Source organism: Notothenia rossii (assembly GCF_949606895.1).
Source record: "Notothenia rossii genome assembly, chromosome: 7".
NCBI classification, from domain to species: Eukaryota; Metazoa; Chordata; class Actinopteri; order Perciformes; family Nototheniidae; genus Notothenia; species Notothenia rossii.
In genome coordinates, this window is record NC_136905.1 from 21,462,968 (window position 1) to 21,476,295 (window position 13,328).

Below are 13,328 nucleotides of genomic sequence, written 5' to 3' on the forward strand. Positions count from 1 at the left end.
TCTGCTACAGATGAATCCTCAACCAAATAGAGAACTTCAAGGAAGGTATGTGTATGATTTTTTTAAACAAGATTAATCTGAAGAGGTGGTGGAAAGGGAACATGAACATTTATTTTGGGTTTAGAGGTACAGAGAGCTATTGAAAATGCTTCAATATAAATAATAAAGCTAATCATTTAAATGTATACTGAAACTAAATCACTTTATTTCAGATGGCTTACTTGTTTTTGGACCAAACTGAAAACAGTTTGTACATTTTTAAGCTTTTGGTCAACAAAACATGTTCCTATATGCATATCGCAATTTAGATTTGTATCTCTTTTTTTTTGTGAAACACCTTTGTTACAGTTTGGTGTAATAATATACAAGAAAAAAGAAGAGAGAAAACTTACAGTTAACAAGTTTCAGTGTCAGTGAAAATAGTCAAACATGCAAAGAACAGTACCTATTTTAAAGGTCTGGAGAGTAGACGCTTTGTTTGGAGTTTAGATGACATTACAGATTATTCCATGAGAGTGCAGCACTGACAGCAAAGGCATTTTTTAGATTAACCTCAGGGGAGAACAAGCATGTTCGTGTCTGAAATCCCCCATAGCCTACACCACAGAGAGAGGCAGTTTATATTTAAGCTTGAGTTAAAGTATGTATCAGCAATCACGTATACATCATTTCATTTTAATTTCTCATCAAGTCAAATGACAAGATTTTATTCTGAAGTACTCTGTGCAATTCTGTGATTTGACTAATCTCACATTTTATTTTTTATTTTTCTTTGAATCTCCAGACTTGCAGGGATTTTGCTTTAGAGGTGAGAGTTTCATCCAATTGATTTTTGATGTACTAAAATTGTATTATTATTAAAAGATTAGCTTAATGCATCTTGCAATACATGTATTATAGACAGTATAAGCAACACAGTATTAAACAGTATTGTTTATGTAAAGATGGATTATACACCACAGAAGATACAATCTCATTATATGTGGTGAATGGAGCCCAAAAGGGAGCCCTGTGGCACACCCTTGGTAGAAAGCAGAAATTAAGATTTGGCCTTCTCTACTTTACTTGTGTCCTTTGCTTTTACTGTGATCGATTATGTTACACTTCAAGACTTGCTTGAGACCTTTCTTCATGTTGTTTTCTCATATCGCTATTGCAGGTTTCAATGCAACAATGGAGATGACCACTACCCCTTCTTATAACATCAACACAACAGACGTGTCTGAAAATAATGGCTCTGTGTTTACTGACAAGTATGCTGATCTGAGAGAGTCTCTCAATACCATGTCCCTTGTCATTTACTGCCTGACCTTTGTTCTCGGTGTGCTTGGGAATGGAGTGGTTATCTGGGTGACCGGATTCAAGATGCAGAAAACAGTTACCACAATTTGGTTCCTCAACCTCGCCATAGCCGACTTCATCTTCACAGCATGTTTACCCCTGGGTGTTGTTTACATAGCTCAGAATTTTCACTGGCCCTTCGGCAAGTTCATGTGCAAGCTGAACAGAACTATAAGCTTTCTGAACATCTTTGCCAGTGTCTACATCCTGATGGTGATCAGTGTGGACAGATGTGTGTCTGTGGTGTGGCCCGTCTGGGCCCAGAACCACCGAAGTGTATGCAAGGCGTCCTGTGTGAGTCTGGGTGTTTGGGTACTGGCTCTGACTCTCAGCGCTCCATACTTCGTGTTTAGGGACACTGCGCCATCATATTTCTATCAAGACATCATCAATTGCTTCGACAACTATGCTCTTTCTGATGACTATGTAACAGAATCTGTGAATCAGCTGCGTCTGTTACGTCATCAGGCCATGATCATCACCCAGCTCCTCCTGGGATTCGTTGTCCCCTTCACTGTCATTGTCTCCTGCTATGCTGTGATAATCCATCGTCTCAGAAGAAACCGCACCCTGGCCAGCCAGTCAAGTCGTCCTTTTAAGATCATCGCTGCAGCTATCACCACTTTTTTCCTATGCTGGGCTCCTTTTCACATCATGGCTTTAATCGAGCTGGTGAATTCCTCTCAACGCAGTGAAACATTAGGCTATGTCATCACTATTGGGGTCCCTATAGCAACCAACCTGGCCTTTCTCAACAGTTGCCTAAACCCACTGCTGTATGTGTTCATGGGCCAAGATTTCAAGAATAAAGTCTGTAAATCCATCCTGGCTGTACTGGAGACTGCCTTCCAGGAGGAAGTCTCAGGATCCCACAGTGACACACAGTCAGGGGACACCAGACGGTCAGCTCTTAGTGCTGAAGGATAGGGTTGTCAATGATATGAAGGAACAATTATTGGAACTGTATGAAGCAAATTATCTTGACACAAATGTAAATGTCTATTTAAAATCCCTTTTTTTTGTGCTTTCTTTGTCTTCATATCAGGACCCTCAAGACAAGCTGTAAACATTGTGCCAAATAAAAGCATTTATAGTCTGACTTGTGAGTTTTATCTGAACTTTAAGTACAATTAAATAGTAAATGTTGATGCCTTTGTGTGCTAAAAATGTGTTTGCAAATGGCCACAAGAGATCTGCAGTTCTGTGGTTGGTTGGTTGGTTGGTTGTTGAATCACAGCAGTGCCTTGAGTCTGTACCATAATAGAGATAAAAGGATTGTAAAATGTCATTTCCTGAGCAAAATAACCCAGCAGTTGTTTCAAAATAGATACGTAGTGAATTAAGTTTTCCTGCACTCTTGCAGGTACATCTCCGCAATGGAGCGAGCTTACCTTTCGATTGCATGATATAGCCCAGCGCAACACCTTCGTCAAACATGTTGCCACTTGTTTGTACCATTTTCAGGCGATTTGTAATCTGTTCAAGAAAGACGATGTGTTTTTTGGGATTTCAAGAAGCATATGAAACAAACAATGGATGTATTTTATGAACATTTATCCATGCCGAAAGTAGATTTAGATGTTTTCGGAGTGAGATACAGTAGAGATTACTATCTAATATATGCATCCGATGAAGCATTGCATGAAGTCTGTTGATGATCCGAGGCTGTTCTTGAGGCTGCATAAACGTTTTTTTATTTTTGTTTTGTAGGCAGACCATGCAGGCCTCAGAGAGTTAAACTTGGGCCTGCAACCATCGGTTTACTGTATTTTGTTTTGAAAATCCACAGCGGAGGTTTGTGTCCTACTACATGCATTGTATTTAGCATTTCTCTCAGTAGCCAACGATCTGTGAGTCTGTTGCACATAAACTCCGTAATAAATGTAGTCTACATTTCATAAGAGGTGTGTAAAACCTGAGAGGCATTTTAAAACGTATATTTGAGCTAAATGCTTATATAATCTGTAGTTGTATTTGTATTGTTGATTTAATGTGTGAACGAGGCGATATAGAGAAGGTTAAGCTGTCATTATTAGGCTGTAATTTGTTATATACTGTTGGAATGGTAAACAGGCCTATTGTTTCTGGATATGTGTGGAGTCAGGTGGTCAGTGAGTGTTTTTTTATTGGTTAAGTGGTCCTTGGTACAAAAAAGTTTGAGAAACACTGCGCTAGTGGATTGTCAAAGGGGGAGCCTCGTTGCGGGGAAATTATACAGATGGCTAGTCCGCCCCTGAAAAATGTATATGCATACGTTATCATTAATAATGATATATTTTATTTAATTGATTAAAAAAATTGATTAAAACTATTTTTTTTTCTATTTTTATTTTGTAATCATCTCGTGATCCCCACTTTGGGAACCCCTGGACTCTAATCAATAGAAATTACTTGACTTAACCGTCAGATACCCCAGAACCACAACTAAGTATTATGATCCATTATAGTATAGAAGTGAAAATAATCATTGTTTCTCAGACAGTAAAGGTAAATAAAAACTCCAGAACATTGAATTATTAGTACACACTGATTTGTTGTTATCATAAACTGGCAAATAGTGTACTCCAATTTGTTTTCCTAAATGTGTTTATTCCAGTCGATCAACAAAGTGGGCACCTCATGTCAGTCATGATTGTCTTAAAATTAAGTCAAACCCAAGTCAATCATTGCTAGTAGCTTTTATTATATATATTATATATATTGTTGCCAATCTCAATTCTGTAATTTATATACATAAATAGTTTGGCAATATGGAGAAAATAATATTACAATATTTAGAGTCCCTAAATAATTGTGATTTTTTTTTTTGTCCCTGTAGAATTACAAAGAGGAGACATTTAGAAGCTGTGAGTGAATTGTGTGAACATTTCAGCCAAGGCCATGTTGCTGTTTTTTTTGTATTTGTTTTACTGTCAAAAAAGTATTATCAGTAGTGTTTGGGGAAAAGTTTTGTGCATGGTCTAACTTTAAATAAGTTTCTAAATTGAATATGTCAGTTGCATGTTGGATGTTTTTTACTTTCCACAGGAAATTTGAGTTTCGAAAAATACGTTTACAGGAAGGAAACTAGATAACACAGACTTGTAAAACCAACAGACAGGACGTCCATCACACAGATGTTTCCCCCTGAAGTCTTTGCAGCTATCCTGACACCACGCTGCCTCAATCCGTCCACACTGAATATGAGAGGGGGAAAATGAAAATAATGAATGCTTTAGACAATAAGAAATATAAAGTTAACTGCTGAGTTGCTCAGTTTTTTTTAGATTGTCAATACTATTACTGTATAACTAATATCTCAGGTTAAGAGGTACCTTCAAATAAAGATTGGTCTTTAAATACATTTAGTTGATTTTGTCTTTTGAATTGTTTGTTTAAAGTCAAGGATCTAGAACTGGTACTTGTAGTTTTAATGATACAGTCTGGTTTTAATGCTGTTTGGAGGAGGCATTACATGCAGTGGCGGTGCCAGGGTATGGCTGGGGTAGGCTACAGCCATACCAAGAAATGGCTTAGCCCCACCATGAAAAATGATGTCAAAGTAAGCAAAATAAAGAGTAAATTGCACAGACAACAGTTAGTAAGATTGATTTCAGTAGCCACTTGTCTGGAAATACCGAAGACTAGAAACGGTTTTGAAAACTTTTGTCACGTAGTGATCGTCTTCTCAACAGAACATCTTTGATAATGTCTTCTGGCCAATCAGAATCAAGATAACGGCGTGGTGTTGTTGCAGGAAGTCCCGACGGAGAATACTTTTGCTGTAGTACATCTCTATATGACTATATACATCGATACAACACGTAATGAAATAAGACCCCACGGTTTGATGGTTGGATGGATGGGTGTGTGGGCTGTCTTTCATTTTGACAAACAGAACAATGGGGGCTATCCACCCTTATCCACAATGTAAAGTAATTCACAGCCTCTTCCCTCTTCTCTCTCTGAGGAGCAGCAGGTTCAGCTTTCAGAACAAAGTAACAAAAAACTAAAATGGCATTCATTTTTTTTTTTAAATGTGTAGTAATAGATTTATTTTATTATTTTAATTATATACATGAGCCCCACCACTGTATGGGTTAGCCCTACGGTACCATAGATTACCCAACTAAAATATTCTGGCGCCGCCACTGATCACATGTAAGAGCACTAACTAGCTATTATCACCCTTAGCTTGACACAAATGTATTAAATATATAATTAAGTGATAGCAAAATATAAATAAATAATTTCATGCAAACATTAATATTTGCTTGATTCCATTGTTGACTTTAAGATTCTGAAGTATCATGCTAATGTAACAGAGTTATAAAGGTTGGTGTAAAATCCGGGTTAAATTGGAGAATCACGCCATCTGGTGTTACAAACGCGTGCCTGCATTACTGTAGCTTTGTTACCGCAATGGATTGTGGGAGATTCTCATACCGCGTGAGGATCTTTTGAGAGTAAGGTTCGATTTTATTATGTCGGTGGACAAAATGTATGTTATTATTTTATTAGGACAATAACATTCTGTTGTGTTGTTTCGTTTAATGTTAGTCGTTTAATGCTCACAGCAACATGTTTTTTGTGTGATTGGCTATTTGTTTTATATGATTTATTAATGTGATCACCAATAGCTAATCTGAGCTAATAAGCTAACGTGAGCGTGGTGCTATCTCCAGAACGTGTCTTTTTTATGTGTCCATTCAAACGCAGGTATGTGAGTTTTGTACACCAGTTTGTATATGTTTAATTTTTCACATTGTTTACTACCACTATACGATCATTGGTGTGTTGTTGGAGATTTAGATACCGCGTGAGGATCTTTTGAGAAACGTTTCCTTTTTATGTGTCCATTCAAACGCAGAAACGCAGTGAAATAAACCAAAGTATTCACCAGCTCTGAGTGGTCTGTTGCCGAGGGGACACTACACCGGGGGTTACACTAACAACTCAATAACTTAGATTATTATTTATAGTTTGCTGAATAGTTTAATGTCCGCTTACCTTAGAAACGTAAAATGCGACGGCAGAATGTTAGCTTAGCTTGGTAGCTTCAGCTAGCTCTTGTATGAGGTGTGATTAGTGCCAAAGACTGAACTGAGCAGCCAACCGTACAATATTATACTATGGGCTGTATGATTAAATATTGTACTGTAAATGTTGTATTAAATAAAGTTAATATTACCAACGTAGATTAACGTCCCTGTAGCTTCTTATTGCACTAAGAAGCTTATTGCACTGTATATATGTATATATATTAGGGCCGGGACTTTAACGCGTTAATTAAGATTAATTAATTACACAAAAATGAACGCATTTTAATCGCACTTATTTTTGTACCGCGGAACGTTTCTCACTGGATGAGTTTCAGGGGTACCGATTATACTGGAGCACCAACTAACGTTCATGACTTCAGACAACAACAAACCACAGTGAACAATAGTCAAACATGAACGAAGAAGCTGATGAGACCGCTTTGGTTGGCCCCGTGGATAGGACATTTTGTTTTAAAAAACGGACGGATGGAAGCGTCGATAAGAGCAAGGTTGTTTGCAAATTATGCAAAAAGGAATTTGCATATCACCGCAGCACATCAAGCCTCAAGTATCACCTCAATGCAAAACCTATAGCAGCTAGCGTGGACGTTAGCCCGACTCGGAGTACAAGGACCCACACCCAATTCGCGTTGATCAAACAGTGGCCTATGCAACAGAGAGATTTTATTTTTCATCAGGATATTGGAAGAATAGGAGGGATTGAGGTCAATCACTGGCACTTTTTTATTTTATTTTAAATGGTACACTTTATGTTGAACTATTTATTATGTTGTTGGTGCAACTGGCACTTTATGTTTATTGTTTTGGCCAAGGTTATTGAGAGAGTTGGACTGAAATGTATTAGATTTTTTAAATCAACTGTTGGTAAATCAACAAAGTCTGTTATGGCCTCTGAAGCAACAGAGAGATGTTTTCTAATAGTCAGGGTTTCCAATGTTCTGAATGTACTTGAAAGTATTGTGTTTTACTTAAAAAACAAAGTGTTATAGTTTACAGAAGGTCTACCTACCTATAGGCTACCTGAATCTCTGAAATGTACTATATTCCTAAATATGCTATTGCTACACTTTATGGCAAAAATTTCACTTTTCTGTTGGTCTTGGTTAAGTACCACCTTGAAAAAAATAAACAATGTTTTGTTGCTTAAGCTTATGTATTCAGTCATTATTCAATGGTATACTAAAATCCATGTGAAAAAAATTGCTTCTCACTGTTCTCAGGTCAAATATTTATATGTGATTAAAAATGCGATTAATTGCGATTAATTAATTACACAAAGCCTGTAATTAATTAGATACATTTTTTTTATCGAGTCCCGGCCCTAATATATATATATATATATATATGTATATATGTATATGTATATATGTATATATGTATATGTATATATGTATATGTGTATATATTAGGGCTGCAACTAACGATTATTTTGGTAGTCGACTAATCGGTCGATTATTTTTTCGATTAGTCGACTAATCTAACGATTATTTCTGTCACACCCTCCATCTCTGCTTGCTGTGGGCACGGCTCCTTTTCCGGGCTCCAGTGCATGTTCTACCTCAAGTCTGCACACCTGTGAATGTCACCCTGTTGTCCAGTCCCAGGATCAATTCAATCGCATTTTATTCTTGTCATTTCGCAGACCCTTGTTAATTATTATTTTAAGTTTGGAATTAATTACAGCGTCCATAAAGCTCTAGTGTGCTCTACTACGCTGTAAGCTTGGCGCTGTTTAGCAGCTCGTTGGTGGACACGCAGCCTCAACATAACTGAAATAGCGTTTGCTTAGCAAGCATTAACCATGAGACGTTCTGTTTTCCAACATGTAAGCTAACGTAAACATGACTATGGCTAACTTGCTCAAACTTACCCATGATCCAAAGTAGCAGTCCTCACGGTTCCAGGGTGCTTGCGTTTTAAATGCTCGTGCATCACTGTAGTGCTGCCGTGGAATGCCAATTCCCCTTTACAAATTCTGCATTTCACTGACTTCTTTGGCTTGTCGTCTGTGAAATACTCCCACACTTTCGAAACTCTCGGTCTCGCTTTTTTGAGCTCTTCATCACCCTCATTCTCTCTCCTTTCCGCCATCGTTCGTATTCTTTCTTCTTTGTTGTTAGTACAGAATGCAGTCATGGCAGACAATGGAGAGTATACTGCCCCCAGCACTTCCTGTAGTGCATTGCAGTTACAAATGAACATTTGCGCAGTTTTGAATTAACGTTACCGGCTCTCTGATTGTTTTTATACGACGCGTCGACACTAAAATTCCGCGTCGACGAATTTTTATGATCGACGTCGTCGATTATGTCGACTAATCGTTGCAGCCCTAGTATATATGTATATATATATATGTGTATATATACAGTGCAATAATTATTTCATGCTAAATGAAGCCCTGTTGCTTGGATATCACTAGATCCTGTTACAGCGTAATATAAAAGTACATAACGATTGATGTGTAAATTAGCATAATTACTAGCTAGCCGCTAGCTGCTAACTGCCACAGCCGCCTCGTTAATATCAAAATCCATCGTATAACAATCCAGTACCATGCTGTCATGAATGTGCGGTGTTGTTACGTGTACAAATTGACGTGCTTAATGTGAATGGTTAAAGTCGCGCATGCTCTACTGTATGAGCGCACATGCGGGTACTTCTCAGACATGATGGTAATCTGTGACGTTTCGCTCTCTCAAAAGCTGGGCCATTTTATCTTCATGCGCCAATGAGCAGCTCTCATAGGAATGAATGAGGCCCCCCCTCCCACGCTGTATCCGGTTCTTTTTATACATCCATGGCTAAAACAGGGTGGATTGTCTGATAGTGTTATTCAGTCTATCCAGGCAGCTAGAGCGGGATCCACCACAGCCTGTTACAGGCCGAAGTGGCTGGGATTCCTCCGAAGGTGTGAGGAGTGGAAAATAGAGCCCCTATCTTGTGAGTTGGGATCTATTTTGTCATACTTACAGTTATTGGTGGAGAGATGGCTTGCTCATTCCACAGTGAAAGTGTATGCAGCAGCCATCTCGTCCTGCCATTCGGGGGCGGGGTGATCGGGAAAGCCCTGTCCAAGAAACGCCTGGCAGGCTGGCTCTGCGAGTGCATTGCACATGCCTACGGACAAGCGGGGAAAGTCTTCCCCACTCGGGTCCGTGCACACTCTACACGAACTATGGCTGTGTCAACAGCCTTATTTAACGGCGTGAGTGTGGAGGACATATGCACGGCGGCGTCTTGGTCAACGCCAGGCCCCTTATTAAAGTTTTATCTCTTGTACATGTCTGGCTCCTTTTCATCGTCTGTGCTTGCTGGGGCAACACAGGACTGGTGAGGAGGGAGGGGGGCTGTGGGTCAGTGGGACGTGACGCACACTGGGCCCATAGAGGCTGGAGGACTCATTACCCCTGCTTTAGGGGAGGGGGAGTCCTCCACGTCATAGCACACCTCCGCGGGGTAAGCGCGTTAGGGTGTGGTGCTGCAGCTGTGTCAGCCCCAGCCCCAATTTTTTCTCCACGGTTACGACCGAGGGAAAGGTGAGTGAGACGCAGCGGCTGCTAACCAGAGACAGTGAGATGGAACAGTGTTGTTGTGGGACAGACAGACACGTCCCCATCTGACCCAGAAAGCGACGCAGGTTCTGGTCCAGGCCAAGGGCGCCGGAAGCAGGGGGGCCAGGGGGCCATTGGCCCCCCCACTTTTCAGCCCTGCCCCACATTTTCGCAGCAGCAGATGCCGCGGAAAACTGTACAAATCCCGTTTCAATAATTCCCCTCTACTCTAAAGTCGCATCTAAAACGCGATCTGATCCAGCTGTGTACATTTTGTTATTTTTGATTGCTATATTCAGTCTCACTAGCTTCAGGCATGTTTGAAGCTTGTAAAGGGAAGATGACAGCTCTCACTCGCCACTCTGCTGTTCCTCAGCGCCGCTCCCCCTCCCTCCCGCTGAAATTATGAATGTAAGGTGTATAGTAATCATAGATAACACGGCAGGGTCCGTTACAGTTTGTTTTTATCTGATTTCAAATAAGCAAAGTCTTGGCTTTCAGTACATTAAACTTGTTTCGGCAAATTCAGATGATAAATAGGCCTACAACTTTGAAGCTTGTAACGGAATAATTACAAGCTGAGAACGGAGTAATTTAACGTCACTGCAGGCATAATAACAGCCGGTGTTTCTCGTGAGTCTTTTCCCCGGGAAACAAACACAACACACACAAACGCAAAAATACACAAACACGCACGTATATACACGCGGCGCGGAACACTGTACAAATCCCGTTTCAATAATTCCCCTCTACTCTAAAGTCGCATCTAAAACGCGATCTGATCTAGCTGTGTATATTTTGTTATTTTGTATTGTTATATATATTCAATCTCAGTAGCTTCACGCATTTTTTAAGCTTGTAAAGGGAAGACCACAGCTCGCCTCTCACTGGCCACTCTGCTCTTCCGCAGCGCCGCTCCCCCTCCCTCCCGCTGAAATTATGAATGTAGGGCATAGTAATCATAGATAACACGGCAGGGTCCGTTACAGTTCGTTTTCATCTGATTTCAAATAAACAAAGTCTTGGCTTTCAGAATATTAAACTTGTTTCGGCAAATGCAGATGATAAATACAGGTTTGAAGTTTGTAATGGCATAATTACAAGCGGAGAACTGAGTAATTTAACGTCACAACAGGCATAACAACAGCCGGTGTTTCCCGTGAGTGCAGTAATCCAAACGAAAATATCTTCCCTCCGTAGTATTTTTGATCATTTGCTCCGCTAATAATCAATCAGATCGATGGATTCCAGAGAAGAGAAACACTTTAAAGGCCTTTTTCTCAAAACGATGACTCTGTAACAGTCATTATATAATGTGACATATTTTGCTTAATATTTGGAGTACAAAAACAATCCTGATCTCATTAGAAAGCTAGGAATCAAAATGTGTCTTCGGGTCAATGCGAACGATTTCGATGGAGCAGGTCACTTTGCATTAGGTAAAATAAAGCAGGCAGACATAACAGGAAGAATATGTACATTTTAACCCAATCAAATAGGACATTGTCACACCATTCAAATGTATCCATGTAAATTACAACCAATAAAAAAGCTTAGATTTGTTTATTTGTTACGTTGTTTACTTTATTTGTTACGTTGTTCTGCTGTGTGTGTCAGCCGTTAACCTAGAGATATAAAGAATATATACACTTGCAAACATGTCAGAAGAACCAGCGCAGAAGAAAACTAAATACGGTCAATCTAAACTTAAATTTAACAACTGGAAGGTCACATCCCTGACTACCACATCTCCGGAGGCTGGACCTTCTTCAAACAGCGAAGCCAGATGAACCCAAAAGCAGCAGCTCTAGTCTGCGGCCGCAGAAACTGTCAAAACCGCCGCCGACCCCACCGCCGCCGTTGTTGAACCGAAACAGGCTGGTTCCAACTGCATGGAGGTTTGCTGTCGGGACATTGAGGCGGTTAAAGCTGTACAGCTAACTATCAGAAAAAAGGAGACCGCTAGTAGATTATTTGGGCAAAGAGAAAGTACTTCAACGCAGAATGGTACAAAAACAGAGTGGTTAATTCTTTGCAAAACCACTAAACGATAGTGATAAATTGCGATGTTAACAACCTCATGATAACCTCTTTTTTTTTTTTACTTAGGATCATACCTGTGTTTAGTCTAGAAAAAGGTGAATGTGTGCATTTTATTATAAAATTGTGTATATTTACAGACTGTTGCAAAAACTAAGAAGCTTATAAACATCAGGTTTAAAACTAAGAGCTTTACAAAAAAGTAACACAATTAAAGATGTTTGGAGTTTTATTTGAGTTATTCATTTACATTTTTTGTCAAAGAGATGCTGATTTGAAACCGTTGTAGCCGTTACGGCATTTCCTGTTTCTGCCGGAGAGAGGGGAGTTTGTCCCAAAGCTTGCCGCTGTATTTACTCCCTCCATCTGACAGGAGGGAGCCTCATGTGTCACTCCACGGAGTTCACTCCGTCACGGAGGGGGAGTGTCTAGGGCGTAGTTTGGGATTGGGCCATACACACGCACTTTTTTTGGCCCCCCCAATTCTAAAATGAATCCGGCGCTCCTGGTCCAGGCTCTCGTCATCTCACGCCTAGACTACTGCAACTCCCTCCTGGCTGGTCTACCTGCATGTGCCATCCGACCTCGGCAGCTCATCCAGAATGCAGCTGCTCGTCTGGTCTTCAACCTTCCTAAATTCTCCCACACCACACCACTCCTCCGCTCCCTTCACTGGCTTCCAGTAACTGCTAGAATCCACTTCAAGACAAAGGTACTTGCGTACCATGCTGCGAATGGATCTGGCCCTTCCTACATCCAGGACATGGTTAAACCGTACACCCCAGCATGTGTACTCCGCTCTGCATCAGCCAAACAGCTCGCTGCACCCGCACTGCGAGGGGGACCCAAGTTCCCATCAGCAAAAACATGTGGGTTTGCTATCCTGGCTCCAAAATGGTGGAATGAGCTCCCCTTTGACATCAGGACAGCAGAAAGCTTACACATCTTCCGGCGCAGACTGAAAACTCATCTCTTTCGACTCCACTTCGAGCGATAGAACTATTAACAAAGCAGTTATATACTAATAAAGGACTGGCTTATCTAAAGCCAGTTGAGTAGCACTTGAAATATTTTGGCTCTATGAAACCTGATGTACATATATGATTCTGTTTTCTTCAAGTTTGTATTTTGTCGGTCGAACGCACTTATTGTAAGTCGCTTTGGATAAAAGCGTCAGCTAAATGCAATGTAATGTGGGACGACAGTGCGTGTATACATCGGGGCTCCGCCCACTGTACCCATAGCCTGTGAGAGATATAACGAGGGGTTACGTATGGTAACCCTTGTTATATAAACACAGGCGGAGCCCTCTACTCAGGGACCCTGTCTGTCCTATGCTGCTCGCTGAGGAGAA

General features: G+C 40.4%; 1 protein-coding gene across 2 annotated transcripts; it reads left to right on the plus strand.

Moving 5' to 3' along the window:
* Positions 1 to 35: 35 nt before the first annotated feature.
* Positions 36 to 2,311, plus strand: LOC307046993 (chemerin-like receptor 1). Of its 2 annotated transcripts, XM_079693686.1 has the most exons (3): positions 38 to 45; positions 785 to 808; positions 1,160 to 2,311. In XM_079693686.1, the coding sequence occupies exon 3, from the start codon at positions 1,174 to 1,176 to the stop codon at positions 2,266 to 2,268; it is 1,095 nt and encodes a 364-aa protein (XP_079549812.1). In that variant the 5' UTR covers positions 38 to 45; positions 785 to 808; positions 1,160 to 1,173; the 3' UTR covers positions 2,269 to 2,311. The 2 variants fall into 2 exon arrangements, with proteins under 2 accessions (XP_079549811.1, XP_079549812.1); XM_079693685.1 differs by lacking the exon at positions 785 to 808 and having other exon boundaries at positions 36 to 45.
* The last annotated feature ends 11,017 nt before the right edge of the window (positions 2,312 to 13,328 follow it).